We start from the raw sequence: 25,352 nt of genomic DNA on the forward strand, positions 1-25,352 counted from the left end.
CAAATGTGACCAAGTGTTTGGTCACGGGATCATGCATTACGGTACGAGTAAAGTGACTTGCCGGTAACGAGATTGAACGAGGTATTGGGATACCGACGATCGAATCTCGGGCAAGTAACGTACCGATTGACAAAGGGAATTGAATACGGGATTGATTGAATCCTCGACATCGTGGTTCATCCGATGAGATCATCATGGAACATGTGGGAGCCAACATGGGTATCCAGATCCCGCTGTTGGTTATTGACCGGAGAGTCGTCTCGGTCATGTCTGCGTGTCTCCCGAACCCGTAGGGTCTACACACTTAAGGTTCGGTGACACTAGGGTTGTAGAGATATTAGTATGCGGTAACCCAAAAGTTGTTCGGAGTCCCGGATGAGATCCCGGACGTCACGAGGAGTTCCGTAATGGTCCGGAGGTGAAGATTTATATATAGGAAGTCCAGTTTCGGTCGTCGGGAAAGTTTCGGGGTTAATCGGTATTGTACCGGGACCACCGGAAGGGTCCCGGGGGTCCACCGGGTGGGGCCACCTATCTCGGAGGGCCCCATGGGCTGAACTGGGAGGGGAACTAGCCCCTGGTGGGCTGGTGCGCCCCCCATGGGCCCCCCCTGCGCCTAGGGTTGGAAACCCTAGGGGTGGGGGGCACCCCACCTGACTTGGGGGGCAAGTCCCCCTTGGCCGCCGCCCCCCCCTTGGAGATTGGATCTCCTAGGGCCGGCGCCCCCCTAGGGGTCCTATATATAGTTGGGAGGAGGGAGGGCAGCCGCACCCAAGCCCTTGGCACCTCCCTCTCCCCTCGTAACACCTCTCTCTCTCTCGTTGGAGCTTGGCGAAGCCCTGCCGAGATCACCGCTGCTTCCACCACCACGCTGTCGTGCTGCTGGATCTCCATCAACCTCTCCTTCCCCTTGCTGGATCAAGAAGGAGGAGACGTCTTCCCAACCGTACGTGTGTTGAACGCAGAGGTGCCGTCCGTTCGGCGCTTGGTCATCGGTGATTTGGATCACAACGAGTACGACTCCATCAACCCCGTTCTCTTGAATGCTTCCGCTCGCGATATACAAGGGTATGTAGATGCACTCCCCTCTCCCTCGTTGCTAGATGACTCCATAGATTGATCTTGGTGATGCATAGAAAATTTTAAAATTCTGCTACGTTCCCCAACAATTGCAACGTGGGCGCACATCACGAGCTCCTCCAGGTCTCCTTCCCTTTCCAAATCAGCAGTATCAGGGGGTTGGGTGGCGACGCTATCGCCTCGAGCTCCTACGAACACTCAGAGCACCCCTCGCAACGGTGTGACCATCATGGGCTATGAGGTGCCGGTTCCCGGTCAGGAGCGTGACGGCCGCGGCGCGCTGCTCTCTGAGGTGGTGTTACTTGCACACACGCAACCAGCACGCCGACATGCGGCTGGAGGCGTGTGGCTATGCCCTGCTGGTGCAGGACAGGAGACGAGGTCATGACACAGTGTGCCTCCACACGCTTGAGCCCGCCACTGTGCGTGAGGATCCCCCCAACCGTCAAGCGTGGGGGACCACCGCGTCCGAGTTCCCACCGCTTTTCTACTCCCCCAACACGCCAATCAACGGACCGACCACGACCAGTCTCTCCCGTCTGGTTTCAGTTTAGGACTCCACCTGGGCGCCCCCTCACGAAAATCCTGGACGATTTCGCCTCGCACTTCCTCTCCAAATCCCTCTCCTCCTCCGATCCTGCTCCCCCCCGCAGCAGATTCCCGGCGGCAGCGGCACCCCACCCCAGCCTCCCCCTATACATAGACGGCATCCTCCTCTCCCCGGAGGCGCTATATTTTCCGTGAGCCCATTCTGCCTCGTGCGTGCCTGCGTGTCCTCCGCCCGTGCCACCACCACCATCCGTTGAACGGTTGTTGGGCCGCGCCTTCGGTGCCGAGGAGAGAGAGAGAGAGGGGGGGGGGGGGGAGAACGAGGGGCGGCGAGGAGGAGTAGGAGGAGGGGGAGGAGCAACGGCCTCCGCGCGCCACCGGCGAGAGCGAGCGAGGGGGGAGGAGGGGCGGTTGGTTGGTTGGTTGATCGCTCGGCCGACGATATGATGGCGTTCAGGGGGCAGAGGCCGGCGCAGTCCGAGGAGATGTGCGACGCGGCGGCGGCCGTGGTGGCCGCGCGGCAGGGCATGGAGCAGCCGCTCACGGCCGTGGCCGAGGCCTTCGAGGAGCTGGCGCGCGGGATGGAGGCCGACGGCGGGGAGCTCCGCCTCGCCCCCTTCGGCGACACCTGCGCCCTCGTCTCCGTCCTCTTCAGCTCCCTCGGCATCGCCTTCAAGTTCGCCGAGAGCGAGTACGTCACCAAGGTAAAAACCCAAACCGATCTCCCCTGTTTCCCCCCCTCGGTAATTCGGAGCCCCTCCGGTCGATCTGTTATTCTTGGAGATGAAGTCGTCTCGAGATTCCGCATGGCGATCAGATAGAAAAATCGCATTACCTGCTTCGTTTCCAAGAAACAAAGCTCTGTTTTGTGTTTGACTTTGGTAAAAAATTGTACTCCCGTCCTGCCATGGCATCTCTGCAGCGTCGCTCGCAATTGTTCGAATATTCTTCATACAATTGTTCTCATTGCGATTAGAAAGTAACCACACAGACTTGGGGAAGCTTTTAGGGTTCCCCAACAAGATTGTCTGCAAGAAAGAAATGCGATCGGCGATCGTTTGTATTCTCCTTTTGTTCGGTCACGACCACGACCTGTAGCAGAAAGAAAGAAAGAAATGTGACCCAACTTGCTCGGGTGAACCGTCCAGGTGAACGACCTCATCGGGGCATCAAAGGAGTACGCCACGCTCAACGACATCCTGGACAAGGACGTGGAGAACGACTCCGTCAAGAAGCAGGGCAGCCATTCCCGGAACCTGCGCCGGGTCCGGCTCGGCCTCGGCCTCATCAAGGCCCTCTTCGAGCAGTTCCTCGCAACCGAGTACGTTTCTCCGCTCACTCACTCATTCATTCGTTCCAGCAGAGCACAAATTTGTCAGCTTGCTCTCCTCCGCTGGCAGCAGCAGCAAATGTAAATGCTTTGTGCAGCAATCAATGGTGGTTCATCATCAGTTTGTTGCTAATAAAATCATCGTTGATTCCGCCAACATACGGACGGACGACAGCTTACACACTCTCTGGCGTCTGATTTTTCAGGGGCGGCTCGTTGTATGATGCTGCGACGACGGCCTACGGCCAGGTTTGCGCCCCGTTCCATAGCTGGGCGATCCGAAAGGCGGTTGGTGCCGGGATGTACACTCTCCCCAGCAGAGAGCAGTTGATAATGAGGTTGAACGAAACTGGTAAGCAAATGATTTGACATCCATCACCATCAGAGGATACCTACCTCAACTTATATTCAGTGATACTTGATGCTTTCATCAGATGATATGTTGATTGATAGACCAATAACGAAATTCTGTCAAGTAGCTTGACTTGTCTAGGGATATTATTAGTAGACCAATAATGAAATTCTGTCTCTGTGTGCTTGCAGATTGCTCTGTGCAGAAGGAGATGAGGAGATACATTGATGCATCTAGTCCCATTATAGAATACATCGATAACCTGTTCCTCTCCAGGAACATTGTCCTAGATTGGTGAACTGAATCGAGGATCATGCTTGCAGCTCTCCTCACGAGCTGCTAATGATGTCATTGTTTTATTGTTTTTCTCTCGTAGCTTTCTAGCCTTGGTGGGGCGGTGAATGCTCCCCCTTCGCACTGTCTCTTGTACTGTACGATTATATCAAAAATCTAATTCTAAACGAAGAGGCGGTTCTAGTATGATCATGCTGTTCTTATGCTTCCTGAAGAAGAGTAGTTTTTGGTAACAATTGTGCATCCATGTTATGGTTGTCTTGTACTTGTACAAGAGCAAACAAGAGCCTAATTGTTTAGCGGGGTTGTCAAAACGCAAGAACAAAAAAAGAAGTTGGGAATGAAAACCAATATGAATTTCAATTAAAAAGCTTTTGATGCCATAGTCCATAGCAAAAACAACCAGTCATAGTAGGAGCTGGGTTGTGAATTTTCATCGAGAAGTATTCCAAAAGAAAGAACTCTACAAAGAAGATTCTTCATACTAGAAGACGGCGTACTCTCCAAGGCGGTTAAGTCAAAGCAAAAGGTCAACTTACGAATGTTCATTAAAGGAGCACCTTGCTAAGGAGACCAAGGCTTGAATACCATTCTAATCGATTAGTATGTTTAGAGAGGGGGTGAATAGACTAGTGAGCCAAAAATAGACAATTTCTTAAATTTTAGTTTCTTTGTCAACTTTAGGTTTTTCTAATATTCTATCAAGCACCTTACACATGCAATTTTGCTAGAGGATAGGGAACAAAAACAGTAAATACATGCCAATATAATTCTGCTAGAGTATAAGCAGCGGAAAGTAAATGCATGCAAGTGAAAGTAAACAAGTAGAGTTAGAGATACGCAAACAAGGGTTGGCTCGGTGAAGATTTTTCATGTGGTGGATAGTTGACACTATCTTACATCCGTATTGATGGAGGCTTTGACTCAAGAAGGGTCTATGATTATAAGGATCTCGGTTGTGAGATTCCAGGAAGGAACGGTCCACAAAGGATTATCACCAACGAAGGATTCACGAAGGAGCAACCGACCTATTTCACCATGAAGTACGCCCATGAAGGACTGGTCTCACTAGGTTAGATCTTCACTAAGTAGGCGATATTTGAGCCCTTACAAACTTCTTGGGTTCTTCGTAAGTTTGAAGACTTCCAAACACCTAGCTGATTTAGGAGGTGCGTACCCTTCAGAAGTAACAAGATAGAGATTGCTTGATGATGAATCCCTTACTTTTGTGCTTCAAAGGATAAAATCCTAAACACTCAAACTTTCTCAAGATGGCTTTTGAATTGGATAGGAAAGATAAGAAAGCAAGAGGGGATTAGATCTCAAAGGATTGGTCTGGATGGTTGGAGTAGAAAGCCCTTGAAATCAACATAATTAAGGAGGTCGAGTTCTCTCTCAAAACATATGATGTGAGTGGAGTTTGCTTTGAGTGAACGGGTGGGGGTATAAATAGGAGGGGTCGGAAGTCTAATTGTTACCAACTTTATTACACAGCTCGGAAGCTCCCACGTGAACAAACGAGACAACTTTCTGACGGTTCAGAAGGTCCGACCAAAGATCATTCGTGGGCTCTGAGAGGTACACTTCAGCAATGTCACACACTTTGGTTTTCTCCTCAGAAATTCCGACTGGCATGGCAACAAAAGGTTTCTAGATGCTTTAGTGATTCTGAATTAAACATTTGGAAGCTTTGAATGGAAAGAGTTATGCAACAACTATATCTAGTGAATGGTTTGGTGATTTTGACTGGAAGAGCTCAGAAGCTCCGAAGTGAATGGAACTAGGTAGATATAGTGGAGGAATCTTTGAAGGAATTTCAGGGTTTTGAAGTTTGTCTTTAAGCACATGGAGAACTAAACTCATCACAACATCTTCATCACATTTTGACAGTACCGTCATTGCCTATGGACTCAATGTGCTCTTGGACCACTAAAATGACGTCCTTAGACTTGGCCGACACTTGTCTTGATGCAATTTGTAGGGGTCACCTTCTATTCCTTTGTTGCACCCACAAGGAAATTTTCCTGAAATAAATGTGTATGAGGCATTAGTTCCTTGAGATATGCTGACATTAATTACCAAAATCCACCAATGAAATTAGATGCACTTTCAAAGTCCTATTTTCTAGGACAATGGTAGTGATATTTTGTGTTGGGATTGGACCCCTTCTTGCAAATGCAATTCAAAGAGCACTTGCAAACTTTACTTGCAGACAATCCAGAAATCTCCCAACAACTAGCAAAGACAAATTTCTTCACATGAAAAAAAAATCTTCTTAAGCAGGCCTGGAAGCAAAAGCTTTTGGCGTCAAGAGTTCAAACCTTTGCTTGTAGGCTATTAAGGAAAGCTCTCCCCACTGGGCTCATAGTAGGCATATATTGAGTTCATACAAACTAAACTTGTTGTAGGTGTGGCCGGCTTAGATGATATGTTCCTCTTCCTTGGATGTTTTTTTGCTAAAGTAGCCTAGTTTTCTAGCCTTTGGTATTTTAAGGTTTGGTACTTTTGCATTCAATCATGACAACAGGACAAACATAATTCAATATTTACTGTTTATGAACCACCCATACAACTATGTGAAAACTTGTTTACTTTCTTACGGTGCCTTTGGAAGGACGGAAAATGATCGTCTTTTCTAAATGAAAAAATTCTCTCCCCACTAGGTACATTAGATAGAGAATGCAATCACTGCCTGCAACACTTGCTCTGATGAGCAGGAGTAGCCACTTCATAGAAAATAAGCCCTAATGACTCTAACCCTGCTCTGCCTTCTCAATGTTGCTCTATTTCTACAGATCTTATTGTCGGGCCAAAGATATTTTCAGATGTTTCTTGGAAGAGCTCCAAAGTCATTGGAAGGTTGCACCTTCCAGCAATAAGATTCAACATTTATATTCAAATCCCTGATAAAGAAGTCTCATGCAGTATAATGGTTGAAGCCACAATGGATCAAACTTCTTCTCTGCTTGTGGTTGAAGCTAGAGCATTGCATCTAGCTGCAGTTATTGCTAGGAAGCTCAACATTCAAAGACCTACTTTTCATACGGACAACCTATCTTTGTCCAAAGGTGCTGCTGTCAAGTATAACAATTCTGCTCGTACTCGTTGGGACATCAGGGAACACCTACTTGCGTCCTTTTGCAACTCCACACAGTTCAACCCCTTAATCTTTCATATCAAAAGGGATCTCAATGGAGTTGTGCATGTCTGTGCTCATCGGGTTCTAAAAACAGAAGTGTGAAACCAGTTTCGTGCATCAAACTAGCTCATAGACAAGCCGCTTGTCCAACTTTAGCCGCATTCCCATAGTTGGTTTGCCCAGGTGTTGTTATTCATGTCGTAACTTGTATTTGATCTATGTTTGAATGAATTTGGCGCCTCGTGCACCCCCTCTCGTTACAAAAAAAAAAAACTAGTTGTTGAACACAAAATATAGAAGAAAATAAGCTAATCCCACCCCTCTATATGGGGTAAAACAAAACAAAAATGGCCTATGTGCACATGTAAATACTTCACTTAACCCAAAAACAAAAAGGGAAGAGGGAAAAAAAATCTTATCTCATCTTCTCCCACACAGAGCTTCCCCGCTCCAGGCTCTCCACGTGACCTCTCTCGGCTCGCGGTCAGCACCTCACATCCCCGCGCGCGCACAGTCGCGCAGAGCCACTTCCGCGTCCAGCTCCAGGCCGCATGTCTCTCCTCAGCTCCCCCACGCCGTTCGGCGCGGCCACCGCCGCCCGCCATCGCCTCCCACTCCTGGGCCGCCGCGCGGCGCTGCACGTGGCGCTCGCGCGCCGGACCGGCGTCTCGTCCCGCACGCAGCGGCGCCTCGAGGAGCGCGGCGGCAAGAAGCGGCGCGGCGGCGTCGAGACCCCCGACGCGGACGAGGACACCGGCCCGGCGTGGGAGGGCGTGGAGTGGGAGGGGGAGCCGCTGGGGTTCGAGGTGTCGACGGAGCCCATGCCGTACCTGCCGGACCCGGAGAAGCCCGACTTCTGGGAGGGGGACAACTGGGAGGTCCTCGGCTTCTTCGTGCAGTACATGTGGGCCTTCGGCGTCTTCTTCTCCGTGAGCACCTCCTCCTCCTCCTCCATTACTTTGCGCTGTAGCACAGTTCTGTGACGTAGGATCTGAATATAGTTTCTCAAAGGAAAATATTCAGTTTTTCTTGAGATGTCCGCGCCAGAGAAATTTGGTTTGCAGTGGAATAGCTCTACGTTGAAATGTTTTCCACATAAGGAAGTGGAAGTCAGCATGAATCAATCCCTTGAATTCGACAAGCTGGGACTGCCATTAAAATTGCTTAGATCGCGAGTAATTATCTGCTAAATCATTTCTAATAGTTGCAAACAGCGAGGGTTCCATGGCCATGGCATAATCACTCTTTGTAGTACACTGAGCTACTGCATTATTTTCCTCATCTGAAGCAAAAGAGTGATTCCTTTCCAATGCCTAGAACTCTACTGGTACTGTGCATAGATTGCTGAAAACATTGAACTTTCTACTGGTACGTGTAAGGGCATCCGGGAGCTGTTACACCTTTCTCATGAAGCTATTTATTTACATTTGCTGACTGTTTAACAAGAGATAATTTACCACTTCTTTGTTACTCCCACGGTCCCATAATATAAGATCTTATTACATCCAGTTTACTCACAAATTTGATGTAATAAGATCTCACAAATTTGATGTAATAAGATCTTATATTATGGGACGGAGGGAGTAGATTACATTGCTATGTAAACATTCCTGGTGTTTGATCATTGGTATTGTGACAACTTAACCACCTATTGTTGCAGATGTCCACTCAATAAGTAGAGACAACTCTCCATGTTATCCTATCAACTTAGATCATCACATTAATCCATCCATGTAACCATGTTAACTCCCATGCGAGGGAACTGATTTTCCTTTTCATACTTGTGCAGTTGGTTGCTTGTGGCGTTGCCGTGGCTACATATAACGATGGGGCATCAGACTTCAGAGACACTCCTGCTTTTAAGGAATCAACCCAAGCCCAGGAGTTCCCCGAAGAGTCAGAATCATCCGGCGCCGATGTGTTTGAAGGTAATCCAACTGAGGTAGCACCAGCTCTTGAGTAGGACTGTCAAGGAGACATCAGGGAAAAGAAATGAAGGCTCTCTCTTTGAGCTATAGGGTTCTGCAGTAGCCAGTAAACTTGTACAACATTCAGTGGAAACTTGAAATGATAGTGTTAAGGAAATTGGCTGCCATGGTTCGGAAAAGGAAATTAGCTTGCAATCACCATGTACTGAATTATCTCTTGAATAATCCTACGTCGAGATCAGAATATGTAAATGGTTAATTAGTGGTGATGAAATTCAGCTATGCTTCTATCTTTATTGTTATTTTATTTTGATTTTGGTACTTGGTACTCCAGTGGTTTGCTTAGATGTCAGTGTAAGAAGCAAACTTGTGTGATTTGACTGCTTCCGGTCATCTACCTACAAAAATGTATATTCTCAGCTTATATTATTTCACATATCTCATTCTGCTCTGTACTGAACTTCCCTTGAATTGCTTTATGTTGAAAGTAGAAAATAATTTACCAAGGGTTAGTTGGGATTCAATTCAATCAATGGTTAGTTGTGAATATTTTTTACGCATATCAATCCATGACACAAGTTTGTATGATTTCTGACATGTTTCTGCCAATGTAGCATGTCATTTTGTGAAAAAGTATTATGACAGTTTCTACAGTCACCCCCAGATTAATTAAACTGCAAGATTTGATAACAAGCTTGAGACGGTGTTAGATTCAGCTTGCTCCTATTCCTAAGAGCATCTCCAGCCGTTGCAGCCCCCAAGAGTACTACCAAGCCAAAGCGAAATAGAAGTGCATGAGGAGGGCATCTTTCCAGCCACACCCTATCCCAACCAAAAATTTGTAAAGGAAATGATTAGGTGCGCCAAGAAAAAAGATATGTGGGGAGACACGTTTCGCCGAAACTTCCGCCGGCGTTCCCAAGAGCCCCCAACGCGCTGGGTTTCGCCTGGATTTGCCGGCATTATTTTGACGATGCTCTAAGCCCAAAGGGGAGGCGCTGGCTTCTGTGGAGGGGGGCTCAACCGCCGGAGCCCCAACCAACCACAACCCCACGAGACGAGCACCCGGACCGGAATTCCCACGGAGACAGGGAACCATAAAGCGTGCAGACTGTGCACCAAATCCTCTTCTCCATCCCCGTTCTTCGATAGCTTTAGGCATTTCATGGTCCGAAAGTGAAAGGATCTCCGAGGCCTTTGCGTCCGCGCTCACACGATGCATGGCTGCTGGTTGGCGGTTGCGCTGCACGAGAAAGCAGCAGCTAGCCAGCCAGCTAGCGCGAGGCGGCGCGGCGCCCCTATTATACGTACGACGCTGCATGATGCCTGCACATCCGCCATTCCCCGACGCGCAGTCTGTCTTCTTCTTCCGCCGGCGCACGCACGATGATCCCGGAGGGCGCGGCGGAGCTGGTGGCCCTGCTGGCCCCCCTGCTCGTCGTCGTGGGCGTGGCCGCGGTGATCGCGTCGGCGTCGGCGGGCGGGAGCGCGCGCGAGGCGGAGGCGCAGGTGGAGGCTCAGGCGAGGGAGTGGGCGCGGTTCGTGTTCGGCTCCTCGGAGGACGCGGAGCTCGTCGATGGTGCCGGCGGCCGGGCCGACCCCCGGTGGCGCGTGGACGGGCTGAGCTAGTGGCCGTGCACTGCGCACGGCGCACGGTGCACGCACGCGCATGCCAGCTCCATTCTCGTCGGCTCGTGTACGAGGACAAACAGTACGGGGTACCGTATAGATTTGTTGCAACTTGCAAGCGTCGGGTTTCAACCTAGTATATTTGTTGCTAATTACTAATAGCAGATAAATTTCATGTCGCAAATGCTATTTCTTCATGTTGCGGATGTTAAGCAGAGAAATTTCATTGTTGCGAGTGTTGCCGTTGTTAACAGTCTCTAGTTTATCATGGCTGTAGTTACTGTCACAACACGAAGATGATACTTTGTGTGCGGTCTTAGAGCATCTAAAGTCGGATTTGGCAAATTCAACCCCTCAAACGCCCGCAGACACGTCCGAGCGCGTTCGTCGACAGTGACCTGTCAAGTCTCGAATAATCCATTCTACAACCGGATATCTCAAATTAGAAACCTCAAATCCATACTATTACATGCAACGTAAACCTAACATTAAGCGGAGCTCATCTAGCTCTGCTGTGCCCATGCTCGACGGCCGGCTGCGCTCCCTAGAGTGTTGGTCCGGTCGCCAGCGAGGTAGAGTAGGACTTGGGACACAAGCCAGCTCACGGGACTCGAGGCACCGCTGTTTCCCATTCGTACTCTTTCTCATCATATCTCGGATCCCTGATGGTGCCGGTAGACGTCAGATCGATGATGGATCCGTCCTGGGAGGAGCCACGACGTCCACCACGGTTGTGGCACCCGCATTGGTGCACCATACGGGTGCCGAAGAATGTGACTCCGCCTCGCCAATGTCCACCACCGCAAGGGCTGTCGCCGCCTCCCGCACCTGCTGCCTCGCACGGCAGGCACGCCGTGCCATGTTTGCGTCGGACGACGCTGAAAGTGCGTTATATCGACTAGAGGAGGGGTGAATATGCAATTTTTATGAATTCTTCACTACGAATTTCAGGGTGAGGAAATTCCTGAGTGAAGAACTACTTGCAGCGGAATAAGTACTCAGAAGTAAACATAACAGTGCATGAGTATGGTCTTCATGATGAAATGAAAACAAGCACAGAGTACAGAAAACGTAAACACAAGATAACACGGGATAAAGACAAACAGACTGAAGAAATTGAACTGAGGAAATAGAGAAAGTCTTCAGTCAAAGTCTTCAGACAGATATGAACAAGCACACAACACAGAAATGAGGAAATTGAAGGGTTGAGGAAATGGAACCAGGTAGCTTGGTGAAGACAATGATTTGGTAGACCAGTTCTAACTGTTGTGACAGTTGTACGTCTGGCTAGGGCGGCTAGGTATTTAAACTTGAGGACACACAGTCCCGGACACCCAGTCCTGAATACGAAGCTCAGGACACTCAATCCTCACCGTATTCCCCTTAAACTAAGGTCACACAGACCTCGCCCAATCACTCATGGTAAGTCTTCAGGTGACTTCCAAACCTTCACATATTCGGTCACTCGGCGATCCACAATTTCCTCTTGGATGCTCTAGACCATGCGCCTAATCGTCTGGAAGATGCACAGTCTTTAAAGGTAACCAGCGTCGGATCTACGCAGGATAAATCTCTTCAGTGATGCTCAATCACTTTGGGTTTATATGTGTTTGGGTTTGGGTTTTCCCCACTTAATGATTTTCACTCAAAATCCTTGGAGGATGGGATGCTCTTAAATGACAAGTGTCAGTTTCTCTTGGAGCATCCAACCAGCTAGTGGTTGTAGGGGCGGCTATTTATAGCCTGGGGAGCAGCCCGACATGATAAGACATAAATGCCCTTCAATGATATGACCGTTAGGTGGGTAGATATTTTGGGACAGCTGGCGCATAGCACAGCAACGGTCGGAATTTTAAGTATCAAATTCCTCAGGGCTATCATGTTCCTCACTGTGTAGGCAATCCGCACTGGCGAATTCCTAACTCCTCAGTCATAAAAAATTCCTCAAAGACCAGAAGAACTTCGTCTCTGTCATTGAAGAAATTGACTGAACTGTATGAGATTTCCAATGGCTTCACTCGAAGGGATTGGTAGGTGTAGGATTTGAGTTGAGCATCACTTGGAAATTTTTCCTTAGTATTTCCTCGACCCCCTTTAACGGTACGGTATCTCCTATGACTCAAGCAAGAGAAAATAAAACAAAGAAAACAAAGGTATTCATGCTTCATGCTCCTCGAATGAATACCAAGTCTTCAGGATCACACCAATTTCTTCACTTTCAAAGTCTTCAGAAATTCAAAGTCTTCAGTCGAAGAACTTCATTTTTAGGGGTCGACTTTCTCTGTAAATATCAAGCTTCTCATAGACTTATAGACCTGTGTACACTCACAAACGCATCAGTTCCTTAACCTATAAGTCTTCAATACACCAAAATCACTAAGGGGCACTAGATGCACTTACAATCTCCCCCTTTTTGGTGATTGATGACAATATATGTTAAGTTTTCAACGGGGATAAACATATGAAGTGTAAATACTGAAATTGAGGAATTTGATTGTAAAATATAGAAGAACTCCCCCTGAAGATGTGCATAGTAAGGAATTTGCTTTTGAAGCAATGCACACTTTGAAGAGTAGAATCATGGAGATCTCCCCCTATATCTTTTAATTCATACACGCATTTAACATATAATATGAAGAATTTGAAATGCATGCTGAAATATGGCGACTGATGTAATTCAGCATGCGTGCATTAACATTAATGAGGAATAAGCATGCAGAAAAACTTTGAAAAAGTATCAGACCACCATAGAGTTTAAGTTTACAACTCGATCCAGCAAAGTCTTCAAAAGAACGAGAGTTGTAACTTAGAAAAAAATGCCCATATAGGTAGACCCGCTTGAAGACTAACTCAAATTTCTCCCCCTTTGTCATCGAATGACCAAAATGGTCGAAAAAATGAGGACTAACGCCCCTGAAGAATATCAAGTTGATGGAGGAGCGCCAGCGTTGTTGGGGTCGTTGGTTGTTGTAGGGCCTGCAGCAGTGTCGTCCAAGTCTTCAAACTCATCGGTGTCGCGGGATGAAGAATTTGAGCTGGCCACCAAGGAAGGAACTTTGACTTTCTTGAATTTCTTCGCTGGAGGTGCAGACCAATCAAAGTTCTCCTTGAGACCCATTTGCTTCAGATCTTCTTCACCATACAGATATGATAAGATAGCCCAGGTGCGATCGAAAACTTCATGGAGGTAGTAATGGTTTTTCTTCACTGCATTATGTGTAGCAGTTATGTTGTGAAGAAGAGAACCAAACTGATGCTTAACCCATTTATGGTTTCGGTCCACCTTCTGGTGAAGACTAAGAAGCAACTCACGGTCAGTCATCACCTTGGGAGCTGTGGCTTGAGGATTTGGCTTGGATGCATGTGCAGCAGAATCATGAGTGGCAGAGTCATCATTGGTAGAATAAGATGCAGCTTTGCGAAACTGACCATCCAATGGACGAATGCCTTCATCAATGACAGCAGGTGCCTTGCCCTTTTCATCAGCTGAGAAATAAGTCTGCTTGAGGACTTCAATTGGGGGCAGGTAGCTGAGGTGATTCTGAAAGTCAGCCTTGTAGTTTAGTGAAGACCTTGTTCTGAGGAATCTCATAATCCAAGGAGCATAAGGCTTCAACTCAAATGGAGAGAGTGCAACATTTGCCAGAGTCCTCATGAAGAAATCATGATAATTGACAGGAATGCCATGTATGATGTTGAATAGCAGATTCTTCATGATGCCAACAATTTCCTCATCAGACGAGTCGTGGCCTTTGATAGGACTCATTGTCCTCGTCAGAATGCGATAGACTATTCTGGGCACATATAGCAATTCCTTCACGAGAAATTTGGTCCTTGGTGCTTGACCGGGCTTCAGGGGCTTCATCAACACTTGCATGTAATGGGCAGTGAGTTCAGGCTCCTGGTACAGACATCGAGCTCCTTCAAGGGGTGGACTGATGGGCAGGGCGTGAAGTAATTCAGAGGCCGGTGCTTTATAATGAGTGTTATCGGTCATCCAGTCCAATACCCAAGTGTTGATATCATCAGGATCACCTGCGATGTGTAGTGTAGCGTAGAACTGAAGAATAAGCTCTTCATTCCAATCAACAATATCAGAGCAAAAGTTGAGGAGGCCTGCGTCATGAAGAACACTGAGGACAGGAGAGAAGCAAGGCAGTGATTCCATGTCCACGTGAGTAATATGCTTGTGGTAGAAGACTTTATCCTTATTGAAGAGCAGTGAAGAATAGAAATTGACCTGGCTGGCAGTCCAGAAGCGCTTCCTCCTAAGACGAGTAAAGTCATAAGGATTGTAGTCCATGAAGAATACATGCTCGCCGAAGAAGTCATCAGCCTTGAATTTTTGCTTCTTTGAGAAGGGATCCTTTGGCTTGGGGTGAGGAGTGTCCGTCAATTGCATCACAACCTCAGGGATCTCGATCTCAGGTTCCGCGTGCTGAGGAATTTCAGGTTCTTCTTCAGTGGCAGCCTGGGACTTCAATTCTTAATTTACATTTTCTTCAGCACTAGTGGCTGGAATGCAGTCATCAACCCTGGTACTAGCATTTTCTTCAGCATCCTGAGTATCATCAGCGGTGCTGGTATTTTCTTCAGTAGGCTGAGCAGATGCTTCAGCCTGAGGATTTTCTTGTTGTGTTGGGGCTGCAACATTGGAAGTGAATTGTTCAGTTAATTTCACAAAACAGACCTTAGCTCCCAGCCAATCAGCGCGGTATGCGTCAAATTCGTCACTGAGTTTCTTGATCTCAGATTGAATAGTGACAAGTTCTTCAGTTGTCATAGAGACAACGTTTTTCTTCAGGAAGCGCTCCTTTTTGTACTGTGCTTTCTTCAACTGCCTGGCCTTTTTAAATTTCCATTTTTCTTCCTGAATGAAGTGAGTCAACATATGACTTTGGCCAGGAGTCAGCTTGAAGTCAGGCATAGGAGTGTTGGGGTCCTTGTGCTAGAGATCAATGTAATCAAGGATCAATTTTGGATCCAAAAGCAGAGGCACACTTGTGCCTTTGGCTCTAGCAGCCCTGAGTTGCCTGTCCCTGATGATTTCAGCAAGTCCTTCATCATCAGCTTCGTCTTCATCAGACGGCACTTGAAAGGCAAACTGCTTCTTGTGAGGACTTGGTCGAGAGCCTCATCCAACAGTTGTGTGCCTTTCTCAAGAACATGTAAATTGAGCACTAGACGGCACTTAAGGGGATCTTTTCTTTCTCAAGAACATGTAAGAGCATTGTGTGCCTTTTGTATTAAGAATGAGGGAAATGAGTACATGTAAATTTACAACAGTGTTGATCACAGACCAGTCCACAGGTGCATTGGTATTTTTACCCTTTCGCCATTTTCCACCTTAATCGTGGATATATATCACTGGAGTAGGAAGCAACACCACTTTGTCAAAAATCCTAGCATTATGCTCTAGCCAAATCGAGCGCACAACGAGGACACCGGAGAATTGATCTCACGCCGTCCACCAGTAGTAATGACCGTATTCACATTGTGCCACCAATTAGCGAGGGACACATCCCAAGAAGGCATCAACTGATGCAGCCGGTGGGGTAGCAAAACCTAGAACGATACTTATACCTCCCTAGTGAAGGGGCACTGCATGAACATGTGACGGTGAGTTTCTATCTCCTAGCAACAATGCATGCAATGTGTTATGGTGTTTGAGGGAGTCCTGGATTAGGGGGTGTCCGGATAGCCGAACTCCTAGACTATGAAGATACAAGATTGAAGACTTCGTCCCGTGTCCGGAAGGGACTTTCCTTGGCGTGGAAGGCAAGCTTGGCGATACGGATATGTAGATCTCCTACCATTGTAACCGACTCTATGTAACCCTACCCCTCTCCGGTGTCTATATAAACCGGAGGGTCTTAGTCCATAGGACGAACAACAATCATACCATAGGCTAGCTTCTAGGGTTTAGCCTCTCTGATCTCATGGTAGATCTACTCTTGTACTACCCATATCATCAATATTAATCAGGCAGGACGTAGGGTTTTACCTCCATCAAGAGGGCCCGAACCTGGGTAAAACATTGTGTCCCCTGCCTCCTATTACCATCCGCCTAGATGCACAGTTCGGGACCCCCTACCCGAGATCCGCCAGTTTTGACACCGACATTGGTGCTTTCATTGAGAGTTCCTTTGTGTCGTCACTTTTGGGCCCGATGGCTTCTCCGATCATCAACAGCGATGCGATCCGAGGTGAGACTTTTCTCCCCGGACAGATCTTCGTATTCGACGGCTTTGCACTGCGGGCCAATTCGCTTGGCCATCTGGAGCAGATCGAAAGCTATGCCCCTGGCCATCAGATCAGATTTGGAAGTTTGAACTACACGGCCGACATCCGCGGAGACTTGATCTTTGACGGATTCGAGCCACAGCCGAGTGCGCCGCACTGTCACGATGGGCATGGTCTAGCTCTGCCGCCGAACAGTGCCCTGGAGGCCCCACCTGTGTCCGCTCCGACCCCTAGCTCGGAGCCAATCACACCAATCGAGGATGGGTGGTTAGACACCGCCTCGGGGGCTGCAATCTCTACGGCGATCGAGCCGAACACCAGCCCTATTCTCTGCGAAGCCCGTGACTCCAAGGAGCCGGACTCCTCTCCTGACTTCGAGCCCTCTGTGCCCCTACCGATCGAACCCGATTGGGCGCCGATCATGGATTTCACCGCCGCGGACATCTTTCAGCACTCGCCCTTTGGCGATATTCTGAATTCACTAAAGTCTCTCTCTTTATCAGGAGAGCCCTGGCCGGACTATGGTCAACAAGGTTGGGATGCGGATGATGAAGAAATTCAAAGCCCACCCACCACCCACTTCGTAGCCACTGTCGATGATTTAACCGACATGCTCGACTTCAACTCCGAAGACATCGACGGTATGGACGCCGATGCAGGAGACTATCAAGAACCAGCGCCTATAGGGCACTGGAAAGCCACCTCGTCATATGATATATACATGGTGGACACCCCAAAAGAAGGCAATGGCAATGGAACAGCGGAGGATGACCCCTCCAAGAAGCAGCCTAAGCGTCGGCGTCAGCGGCGCCACTCTAAATCCCGCCAAAGCAAAAACGGTGATTCCGGCACGGGAGATAATAACACCCCGGACAGTGCTGAAGACAACCACCTCCAGCAAGATTCAGCATAAGAGGATGGAGAAGCCAGCCCTCATGAGAGAGCGGCAGACAGAGAGGTCGAGAACGATAATTATATGCCTCCCTCCGAAGACGAGGCAAGCCTCGACGACGACGAATTTGTCGTGCTGGAGGATCCCATCGAACAAGAGCGTTTCAAACGCAGGCTTATGGCCACGGCGAGAAGCCTCAAGAAAAAACAACAACATCTTAGAGTTGATCAAGATTTGCTAGCCGACAGATGGACTGAAGTCCTTGCGGCCGAAGAGTATGAACTCGAACGCCCCTCCAAGAGCTACCCAAAGCGCATGTTGCTACCCCAATTAGAGGAGGAAGCACCTAAACCTACATCACCAGTGCATGACGTGGCCGCGACAGAGAGGCCTCTCGGCCCTCCACTCAAGCCGCACCCCGGCGCCGCTCAAAAAGTACCAAGGCATGGGAAAATGCGCCAGACCTGCGAGATATATTGGAGGACAAGGCAAGGCAAACAAGATCGATCTACGGATCACGTGGGCGCCCCACGGCATGAGACGGTACTCGTCACGCCGGATACAGTATATCCGGCCGGGCCGAACACAATAGACAAAGCTCATTTGAGCTGGGTCGTGATATAGCCCAATACAGAGGCGCCGCACACCCACTATGCTTCACAGATGAAGTGATGGATCATCAAATCCCCGAGGGTTTCAAACCCGTGAATATCGAATCATACGATGGCACAATAGATCCTGCGGTATGGATCGAGGACTATCTCCTTCATATCCACATGGCCCGCGGTGATGACCTGCACGCCATCAAATACCTCCCACTCAAGCTTAAAGGACCAGCTCGGCATTGGCTTAACAGCTTGCCAGCAAAATCAATTGGTTGTTGGGAGGACCTGGAAGCCGCATTCCTCGACAATTTCCAGGGCACTTATGTGCGACCACCAGACGCCGATGACCTAAGCCACATAATTCAGCAGCCAGAGGAATCGGTCAGACAATTCTGGACACGGTTCCTAACCAAGAAAAATCAAATCATCAACTGTCCGGACGCAGAGGCCCTAGCAGCCTTCAAGCATAACATCCACGACGAGTGGCTTGCACGGCACCTAGGACAGGAAAAGCCGAAATCTATGGCAGCCCTCACGACACTTATGACCCGCTTCTGCGCGGGAGAAGACAGCTGGCTAGCTCGCAGCAATAACATGACCAAGAGCCCTGGTAATTCGGATACCAAGGACAGCAGTGGCAGGTCGCGTCGCAACAAGCAAAAGCGCTGCATTAACGGTGACAATGCTGAGGATACGGTAGTTAATGCCGGATTCAGAGGCTCTAAACCCGGTCAGCGGAAAAAGGCATTCAAAAGAAATACTCTGTGCCCGTCCAGTTTGGACCGAATACTTGACCGCTCATGCCAGATACATGGCACCCCCGAAAAACCAGCCAATCACACCAATAGGGATTGTTGGGTGTTCAAGTAGGCAGGCAAGTTAAATGCTGAAAGCAGAGACAAGGGGCTGCATAGCGATGACGAGGAGGAGCCCCGACCGCCGAACAACAGCGGATAGAAAGGTTTTCCCCCACAAGTGCGGACAGTGAACATGATATACGCAATCCACGTCCCCAAGAGGGAGCGGAAGCGTGTGCTAAGGGACGTATACGCGATGGAGCCAGTCGCCCCAAAGTTCAACCCATGGTCTTCCTGCCCGATCACTTTTGATCAAAGGGACCACCCCACTAGCATCCGTCATGGCGGATTTGCCGCATTGGTTCTAGACCCAATTATTAACGGATTTCACCTCACTAGAGTCCTTATGGACGGCGGCAACAGCCTGAACCTGCTTTACCAGGATACAGTGCAGAAAATGGGCATCGATCCCTCGAGGATTAAACCCACTAGAACGACCTTTAAAGGCGTCATACTAGGTGTAGAGGCCAACTGTACAGGCTCGGTTACACTTGAAGTGGTCTTCGGATCTCCGGATAATTTCCAAAGCGAGGAGTTAATCTTCGACATAGTCCCGTTCCGCAGTGGCTATCATGCACTGCTCGAGCGAACCGCATTTGCTAAGTTCAACGCGGTGCCACAGTATGCATACCTCAAGCTCAAGATGTCAGGCCCTCGAGGAGTCATCACGGTGAATGGAAACACCGAACGCTCTCTCCGAACGGAGGAGCATACGGCGGCTATCGCAGCGGAAGTACAAAGCAGCCTCTCAAGGCAATTCTCTAGTCCGGCCATTAAACGTCTGGACACCGTCAAGCGCGCCCGGAGTAACCTACAACAAGACCGCCTGTCACGTTCTGAGCAAACGTAGCAATGCGGCCCCAACCCCAGCCCTCGCGAACTTGCGAAACCAATGTTGCGCGTACATAACTACGCTCTGGAAATACCATGGGCACAGGGGGAGGGGCACCATCACGGCACGCCCGAAACGCGGCTTAAACCGCACTAGGGGCTGCCGATTTCTTAATTTTCTCTTATTTTCAGGACTCCATTCTTCGGAAGGCTTGTCCGGCAGTACAATTGCCACACAAACGATACAACCAGGGAAGCAGAAAGCTACGCCACACTATGGAACTCTGAGGTGGTCTCTATAACAAGTAGTATACCTGTTTTACATACCATTCCGCAACTCACCCCTGGAAAGGACACGTTAAATAGTCCCATTTTTTTGCTTATCGCACTATTTGTATCGTTCTGCTTTGATCGCAGCTTTTTTAAAATAAACAATGCATAGTTTCCGCCTATTATTTCATTACTCTTTTTTACAAATATATGTTCATTAATGACATGTTGCACCCGTACACTTTGGTACGGCCAATACGCCAGGGGCTTAAGTACCCCACAATACGGTGTGAGAAATCCGAACACTTTCACAAGTGCGGCACCCCGAACTTATAGCATTATATGCATCGGCTCCGAATCATGTCTTGGGTCAATAGTTAGGTTTGCCCGGCTCCTATGTTTTGGTACCTTATGTTCCGTTATATCGGCTAAGGTAGCACTAGGAGAACTACTGCGATTGTGCCCCAGATGAGCTGGGCTAAGCACCTCAGTAGAGAAAGCTAAAACTGACCGTCATGATGAGGCGAGAGCTGGTCGCTGTTCGAGAGGTTTTCGAGTCCCTAAAGACTTATGCCGCTTAGAGCGAGGAGTCGGCTTTGTCCGGCCTAGGCGTGGATAGCGCCCCGAACTCGGTCTTCCGAACACTAGGGGCTTCGCCGAAATTTAAAATTATAGAATTCTATGGCTAAGTGAGAGTGTTCAAGCATTATAGTCCGATTGCCTTGTTCGTTGTGTTGACCGCCTCCCTCGAATGACCCAAGAATGGGAAAAAGAGCACTCATGTTTATCCCGAACACCCCAGCACTCGTGGCATGGGGGCAGAAGCCAACAACTCGCCATCTCTCAAATTTGATAAACGGCCGCACAGAAGATAATATTTTAAATTCAAAAGCGTTGCTTAGCGCATATGAACAAGTTTTCAGCGTACAGGATCACAAATGCGAGTTTACTCAAAAATTACATCTTTGAAGCATTCATCCGCTATAAGGCAGGCACCCTTCAGGACGCCCTCATAATACACTTCCGGGACGCGATGCTCCTTGCCTGGCGGTGGCCCGTCCTTCACCAGCTTCTCCGCATACATCTTGCCCCAGTGCACTTTAGCACGGGCAAGCGCCCTACGGGCACCTTCGATGCAGACGGAGTGCTTGATTACTTCAAGCCGTGGACAGGCATCCACCAGCCGCCTCACCAGCCCGAAGTAGCTCCCAGGCAGAGCCTCCCCAGGCCAAAGCCGAACTATGAAGCCCTTTATGGCCTGTTCGGCCACCTTGTGGAGCTCGACCATTTGCTTCAGCTGGTCGCTCAAAGGCACCAGGTGTCCGGCCTCAGCATACTGAGACCAGAACACCTTCTCCGTCGAGCTCCCCTCCTCGGCTCGGTAGTAGGCGGCAGCATCAGACGCACTGCGGGGCAAATTTGCGAATGCTCCTGGAGAGCTCCGAACTCAGGTAAGTAACAAGTAATTCACTTTCACGTGCTTGCTTTGCATAATGAATGCCTTACCCGCCGCTATCTTCTTCATTGCTTCAATTTCTCGGAGGGCTTTTTGGGCTTCGGCCTTGGCAGACTTCGCGCTTTTGAGGTCTGCCGCAAGCTCGGACGCTTGCGTCTTTGAGTCAAGCTCCAAACTCTCGTGTTTTTTCACGAGAGCCTGGAGCTCTTTCTGCACCTCCTCCACCCGCGCCTCCTGCTTCCCTCTCTCTGTGCGCTCCGCAGCCGCTCTGTTTTCGGCCTCGGACAGTGCTTGATTAAGGGTTGCCACCTCGGTCGTGGCCCCTATAATAGCACGTTGATCCTGTCATTTCTTGCAACCACATCTTCTCTATATACTTGCGCAAGGTATTACTTACCTTCCTTCTCCTCGAGTTGCCTCTTGGCATGGCCGAGCTCGTTCTCGGACCGCGCGAGGTTTTGCTTCAGCGTATCCACCTCCGCAGTCAGTGGGCGGAGGCCAGCAGCGAAGCCTGCATACGCATATTGACGTGATTATGTTAGACTCATGCGAATGTTATTAGATCCTATATTCGGCTTTTCTTTCCGAACGCCGAATAGAGCATCAGGGGCTACTGTCTATGCGGTAATATTTTTACATATTCTTTACTTACCTCAAAGCCTGTTAGAAGGCTGGCACAGGATTCAGTCAGTCCGCTCTTGGCAGACTGAACCTTCTGGATCACCACACTCATAATAGTGCGGTGCTCCTCGTCGATGGAGCGCCGTTAAGCACCTCCAGCAAATTGTCCGGTGCCTCCGGTTGGACGGAGGTCACCGGCTTGGTAGGCTTGCTCCTCTTGGAAGGAGGCTGCCTACCGGAGTCCGGAACCATTGAAGGTTTCGGCGCGGTGTCCGGCTCAAGACCGGACTTGGAGCCCTTGGGGGTTCTATCCCCTTTACGCCTGGAGTCCGGGAGGTTGCCTTGCGGCGCCTCCAGGACCACCTCCTCCTGGTTTGGAACCTGTTGGGACGCCACCTCGGCGCTGTCCGTAGGGTGGGGGGAGGAAGCCGTCGGAAGCGAATTCACATCCGACGAATCCAGGGAGCCGCTCGACGACTCGTCGAGCCCGGCCTTGGGCGGACTGCACAGTCATATTCGGCGTAAGGAGGAGCTGTACAAGAAAGGAACACTATGAATTGCTCTGGTGTCCGAATACTTACGATCTCGCCAGGGGCTTGGCCATGTGCGGCCACTCCTCTTCGCCGTCGTCGGCGTTGGTGGAGTAGTCCGGAGGAAGGGTCTTCCCCTTCTTGGACCCTTCGGCCTCTCCAGTTGGGGCGGCCTTCCTTTTCTTCCCTTCCCCCGCTGGAGGGGGAGAGGTCTCTTCTTCCTCCTCGTCGTCTTCACGGGAGGAGTGCGCCTTGGAATCGTCGGATGATGAATCCAACACCTCCTGGCGCCGGGCGCTCTTTCAAGTCCCCGTGGCCTTCTTGGCCTTCTTCTCCGGCACCACATAGGGTGCCAGAACCAGCAGCTTCGCCAAGCAAGCGTCCGCTGGGCCTTCGGGCAAAGGAGCCGGACAGTTGATCTGTCCGGACGTATCCTGCCAATCCTGTCAAAGGTAAGGGAGCTTAGATCCCGCATGGAGTTAAACTATGAAAAACTAATACCCTGTAAAAGGTAAAAACAGCTTACCGCACTAGCGTGACGCTGCGTGCTAAATCCGCGATCCTCGGTAGCGGATGCGGGGGCCTCGGCGCCCTTGAAAAGCACCTTCCAGGCATCTTCGTACGTCGTGTCGAAGAGCCTGCTCAGAGTTCGGTGCTGCGCCGGGTCGAACTCCCACAGGTTGAAAGCCCGTTGTTGACACGGGAGGATCCGGCGGATGAGCATAACCTGGACTACGTTGACAAGTTTGAGCTTCTTGTCCACCAGGGTTTGGACGCATGTTTGTGAAGGAAATATGCCCTAGAGGCAATAATAAAGTTATTATTTATTTCCTTATATCATGATAAACGTTTATTATTCATGCTAGAATTGTATTAACCGGAAACATAATACATGTGTGAATACATAGACAAACAGAGTGTCACTAGTATGCCTCTACTTGACTAGCTCGTTAATCAAAGATGGTTATGTTTCCTAACCATGAACAAAGAGTTGTTATTTGATTAACGGGATCACATCATTAGGTGAATGATCTGATTGACATGACCCATTCCATTAGCTTAGCACCCGATCGTTTAGTATGTTGCTATTGCTTTCTTCATGACTTATACATGTTCCTATGACTATGAGATTATGCAACTCCCGTTTGCCGGAGGAACACTTTTTGTGCTACCAAACATCACAATGTAAATGGGTGATTATAAAGGTGCTCTACAGGTGTCTCCAAAGGTACATGTTGGGTTGGCGTATTTCGAGATTAGGATTTGTCACTCCGATTGTCGGAGAGGTATCTCTGGGACCTCTCGGTAATACACATCACATAAGCCTTGCAAGCATTGCGACTAATGAGTTAGTTGCGAGATGATGTATTACGGAACGAGTAAAGAGACTTGCCGGTAATGAGATTGAACTAGGTATTGAGATACCAACGATCGAATCTTGGGCAAGTAACATACCGATGACAAAGGAAACAATGTATGTTGTTATGCGATCTGACCAATAAAGATCTTCGTAGAATATGTAGGAGCCAATATGAGCATCCAGGTTCCGCTATTGGTTATTGACCGGAGACGTGTCTCGGTCATGTCTACATTGTTCTCGAACCCGTAGGGTTCGCACGCTTAAGGTTTCGATGACAGTTATATTATGAGTTTATGAGTTTTGATGTACCGAAGTTAGTTCGGAGTCCCGGATGTGATCACGGACATGACGAGGAGTCTCGAAATGGTCGAGACATAAATATTGATATATTGGACGGCTATATTCGGACACCGGAAGTGTTCCGGGTGATTTCGGAGAAAATCGGAGAGCCGGAGGGTTACCGGAACCCCCCGGGAGAAGTAATGGGCCATATGGGCCTTAGTGGAGAGAGAGAGGGGCAGCCAGAGGTGGGCTGCGCGCCTCCTCCCCCCTGGTCCGAATTGGACTAGGAGAGGGGGGCGGCGCCCCCCTTTCCCTCTCCCTCCCCACTTCTTTCCCCCTCCTAGTAGGAGTCCTACTCCTACTAGGAGGAGGACTCCTCCTGGCACGCCTATAGGGGTCGGCCGGCCTCCTCCCCTTGCTCCTTTATATACGGGGGCAGGGGGGCACCCCTAGACACACAAGTTGATCCGTGTGATCATATTCTTAGCCGTGTGCGGTGCCCCCCTCCACCATAGTCCTCGATAATATTGTAGCGTTTCTTAGGCGAAGCCCTGCGACGGTAGTGCATCAAGATCATCACCACGCCGTCGTGCTGACAGAACTCTTCCCCGACACTTTGCTGGATCGGAGTCCGGGGATCGTCATCGAGCTGAACGTGTGCTAGAACTCGGAGGTGCCGTAGTTTCGGTGCTTGATCGGTCGGGCCATGGAGACGTACGACTACATCAACCAAACGCTTCCGTTGTCGATCTACAAGGGTACGTAGATCACACTCTCCCCTCTCGTTGCTATGCATCACCATGATCTTGCGTGTGCGTAGGAATTTTTTTGAAATTACTACGTTCCCCAACAGTGGCATCCGAGCCTAGGTTTTATATGTTGATGTTATATGCATGAGTAGAACACAAGTGAGTTGTGGGCAATATAAGTCATACTGCTTACCAGCATGTCATACTTTGGTTCGGCGGTATTGTTGGACGAAGCGGCCCGGACCGACATTACGCGTACGCTTACGCGAGACCGGTTCTCCCGACGTGCTTTGCACATAGGTGGCTTGTGGGTGACAGTTTCTCCAACTTTAGTTGAACCGAGTGTGGCTACGCC

The 25,352-nt window shown here is 49.3% G+C and overlaps 2 protein-coding genes across 2 annotated transcripts; both read left to right on the forward strand.

The window, feature by feature from the left end:
- Positions 1-1,586: 1,586 nt before the first annotated feature.
- Positions 1,587-3,792, forward strand: LOC123082365 (ACD11 homolog protein). The gene is made up of 4 exons (XM_044504710.1): positions 1,587-2,333; positions 2,778-2,950; positions 3,166-3,311; positions 3,503-3,792. The coding sequence occupies exons 1-4, from the start codon at positions 2,073-2,075 to the stop codon at positions 3,607-3,609; spliced, it is 687 nt and encodes a 228-aa protein (XP_044360645.1). The 5' UTR covers positions 1,587-2,072; the 3' UTR covers positions 3,610-3,792.
- Positions 3,793-7,160: 3,368 nt separating this feature from the next.
- LOC123087116 (uncharacterized) lies at positions 7,161-8,962 on the forward strand. Its single transcript, XM_044509016.1, has 2 exons — positions 7,161-7,673; positions 8,534-8,962. The coding sequence occupies exons 1-2, from the start codon at positions 7,296-7,298 to the stop codon at positions 8,705-8,707; spliced, it is 552 nt and encodes a 183-aa protein (XP_044364951.1). The 5' UTR covers positions 7,161-7,295; the 3' UTR covers positions 8,708-8,962.
- The last annotated feature ends 16,390 nt before the right edge of the window (positions 8,963-25,352 follow it).

Source organism: Triticum aestivum, chromosome 4A, assembly GCF_018294505.1.
Source record: "Triticum aestivum cultivar Chinese Spring chromosome 4A, IWGSC CS RefSeq v2.1, whole genome shotgun sequence".
Lineage (NCBI taxonomy): Eukaryota > Viridiplantae > Streptophyta > Magnoliopsida > Poales > Poaceae > Triticum > Triticum aestivum.

What these genes read in the sequence shown, in the direction of transcription:
- LOC123082365 (XM_044504710.1), top strand. Translation starts at nt 2,073, where the DNA reads ATGATGGCGTTCAGGGGGCAGAGGCCGGCGCAGTCCGAGGAGATGTGC. An exon ending in GAGCAGTTCCTCGCAACCGA is followed by an intron (nt 2,951 to 3,165) that starts GTACGTTTCTCC and finishes CTGATTTTTCAG; the next exon opens with GGGCGGCTCGTTGTATGATG. An exon ending in AATGAGGTTGAACGAAACTG is followed by an intron (nt 3,312 to 3,502) that starts GTAAGCAAATGA and finishes GTGTGCTTGCAG; the next exon opens with ATTGCTCTGTGCAGAAGGAG.
- LOC123087116 (XM_044509016.1), top strand. Translation starts at nt 7,296, where the DNA reads ATGTCTCTCCTCAGCTCCCCCACGCCGTTCGGCGCGGCCACCGCCGCC. An exon ending in CCTTCGGCGTCTTCTTCTCC is followed by an intron (nt 7,674 to 8,533) that starts GTGAGCACCTCC and finishes ATACTTGTGCAG; the next exon opens with TTGGTTGCTTGTGGCGTTGC.